This window comes from Arachis duranensis, chromosome 2 (assembly GCF_000817695.3).
Source record: "Arachis duranensis cultivar V14167 chromosome 2, aradu.V14167.gnm2.J7QH, whole genome shotgun sequence".
Taxonomy (NCBI): Eukaryota; Viridiplantae; Streptophyta; class Magnoliopsida; order Fabales; family Fabaceae; genus Arachis; species Arachis duranensis.
This window is the reverse complement of record NC_029773.3, coordinates 4,041,237-4,043,854: the sequence shown is the minus strand read 5'-3', so window position 1 is coordinate 4,043,854 and position 2,618 is coordinate 4,041,237. Positions and strand designations below refer to the sequence as shown.

Below are 2,618 nucleotides of genomic sequence, written 5' to 3'. Positions count from 1 at the left end.
CTATATTCTGGACCGTGTTTCGGGTACGATATCTCAGGAGTTCCCATTCTGAGACCGAAGGGTGACATCTCCATGGAGATGTGTCGGGTTGGCAGTTGAACCGACAATGTGATATCACAGCCAAATAGGACAGGCATTCATCATGTGCATTTTCTATCTGTTTGCTTGCTTTGCCGACTTGAATTGCTTGCCTAATTGTATAACATGATTATTTGCTTCTTGAATTTCTTGATATATATGCTATGCTTGTATTTTACTTGCATTGTTATTACTTGTGTTTTCTGCTGAGATTGAGGAGGTTTGGAAGGCGGTGGTGATGTGATCACATGGCAGTTAGGCTGGCGAAAGCTGTGGGACAGCGAAAAACTGCTAGATTAGAAATCCACTAAGTTAGACTCCCTTATTTTATTATGGTTTTTAAACAAATGGTTTTAATTTTAGTATGCTTTAAGTTGAATCTCATGATTGATATGAAGCTCTAGAATTGCTTTTGGCATCCCGGGATCTTATATCTTACATTACTGGGCACTGTTACCATATTGAGAACCTCCGGATCTCATTCCATACTTTGTTGTTATTTTTCAGATGCAGGTCGCAACCCACCTCGGTGCGTTGCGTGATGGTGACAAAACGGAGGATCTTTATCTCATTTTGGAGTCTTTTGGTTATTTTGATTAGTTCTCTCACTTTTGTGTTTATATTTTGTCTTAGAGGCTTATTTTGAAAGAGATATTTTGTATATGTTGTTTTATCTTTCAATACTCTGTATGTCTGTATATACTAGTCGGCTTAAACTCTGCGGGCTACGACTTGTCCTTTATGACTATTATATTCTTTTATATACTTATATTTTTGTTATCTTGTATCTTTATCTTATGTTTTAAGTTTGTAGTTTTGTGTGAACGTTTTGTGCTTTTGTAACTCTGTTTTTGAACTTATTCCTTCATCGGGCTTCTAGAATTATTATTCATTTCTATATATTTATGTATAAACTTTAAAATTGTTGTAACCTTTAATTAACTTTTGTTTTACGGTATAAAATAAGGCTAAGGGTAATTAAGATGTTACACACTTAGGTAAAGCTTCCAACTTGAATGATTCATTAATATCAAGTACTTGAAAACTTTTAGATAGTTGAATTTGTCAGAGGCCAATTACTCCTTCATTGTTAATTTTGCAAGTTCATGTACATCATCATGCATTTTGAGTCTTCTAAATGTCATTGAATTTTTCAAATTCAAGGAGTAAGAAGAACCGAAGAAACATCCATTTGAAGCAAAGAAGCGAAACCAGCTTATTAATATACAATTCTCCAATGTCTTCTAGTTAACAAAATTATTATTTAATTTATACATTAAAATCAGTCACTATGTATTTTTGTATAGGTATATATATAGTTTAATTTATTTCTAATGTGTATTTTTACTATTCTATATTTCAATATGTATTTTATACTAGAAACTAATTTTTAGTAGTTAATTTTGATATACACCTAACATAATTGAATTAACAAATATACTAATATTAATTAACAGGATTTCAATAATCCTTTGTTATTTTAATTATTCTTTGCCATATTTTATAAGTCTCTAATTTCCAAGCTACTTATTAAGCTTAGATCAGATGTTATTGTGGTCATATATATATTTTGTGGTTTTGTTGTTTGTCGTTCATTGAAGAAATCCGCCAAAAACTCCTATTAAGTTTTAGTGAATCAAAAGAAAAGTAATTACAAGAACTAAAGCAAAATAACATGTATTTTATAGAAGTCATTTATTTAACTATTTTATAATTATAATAAGGATGAATGAAATAAAATGCATGCTTGGATGTAAAATTTGTATGCACAATCAAATGTGATTAAAAATTTTAACTGTAACACCGAAGAAATTAAAGCATTTATAAAGTAGTTGTAGCTAAAGACATGATCTGAGTAGCCAATTACAAAGCAATTATTAGAACACAACCATTATATTACACAAAGATAATGCTATTATTATCATTTCTTTTCTTTATTCATGTCTTTTATTCAAACATCATCTTCATGTTCATCATCATAAATCGATCATATTCATAATCAGAAATCATCATCATCATCACAATATTATCATCATCATCGTCATATTCATCAATCTGCAATAAAGGCCAATAGATTAGTGTTTATGAAAATAACTTGAGCTTTAATTCAACCATGCATATATATACTAAATACAATTAAATTGTTTTATAATTTTCTAAATTTCCATTTTCTGTCAATATTGACAATAAAAAAGTATCTCACTATCCAAAAATAAAGATTCATGCATCAACTCCTATAATCACAGTCATAATAAAATTTTGTGCTCATTTTAAATAATGTAGAACCAATATTCAAATGGTTAAGAATTATTCATTCTTTGTATTTCACATAATAATTAGCTTATTGGGGTTTTCAATACAATAATTCATAATACGTAGTGGTAATATATATTAAGATTCATAACTAAAATTCAAGACATGTGCTGCAGGCATAATAATAATGTTAATCGATTTGATGTATTTATTTAGAAAGATTATTAAAAAGAAATTCAAACAATTGACAAGAACTGCTTTCTTCTTCTTCACTACTTTTAAATTGA

General features: G+C 29.0%; 1 protein-coding gene across 2 annotated transcripts in view; it reads right to left on the bottom strand.

The window, feature by feature from the left end:
- Positions 1-1,896: 1,896 nt before the first annotated feature.
- LOC107472938 (putative disease resistance protein RGA3) overlaps positions 1,897-2,618 on the bottom strand; it is a 10,632-nt gene continuing 9,910 nt past the window's right edge. Inside the window, exon 4 of one of the 2 annotated variants that reach the window (XM_021136269.2) lies at positions 1,897-2,133. In XM_021136269.2, the coding sequence (XP_020991928.1) occupies positions 2,026-2,133 (108 nt within the window). In that variant the 3' untranslated portion in view covers positions 1,897-2,025. The remainder of the gene's footprint in view (positions 2,134-2,618) is intronic. The other variant, XM_052257284.1, reaches the window with a different exon arrangement.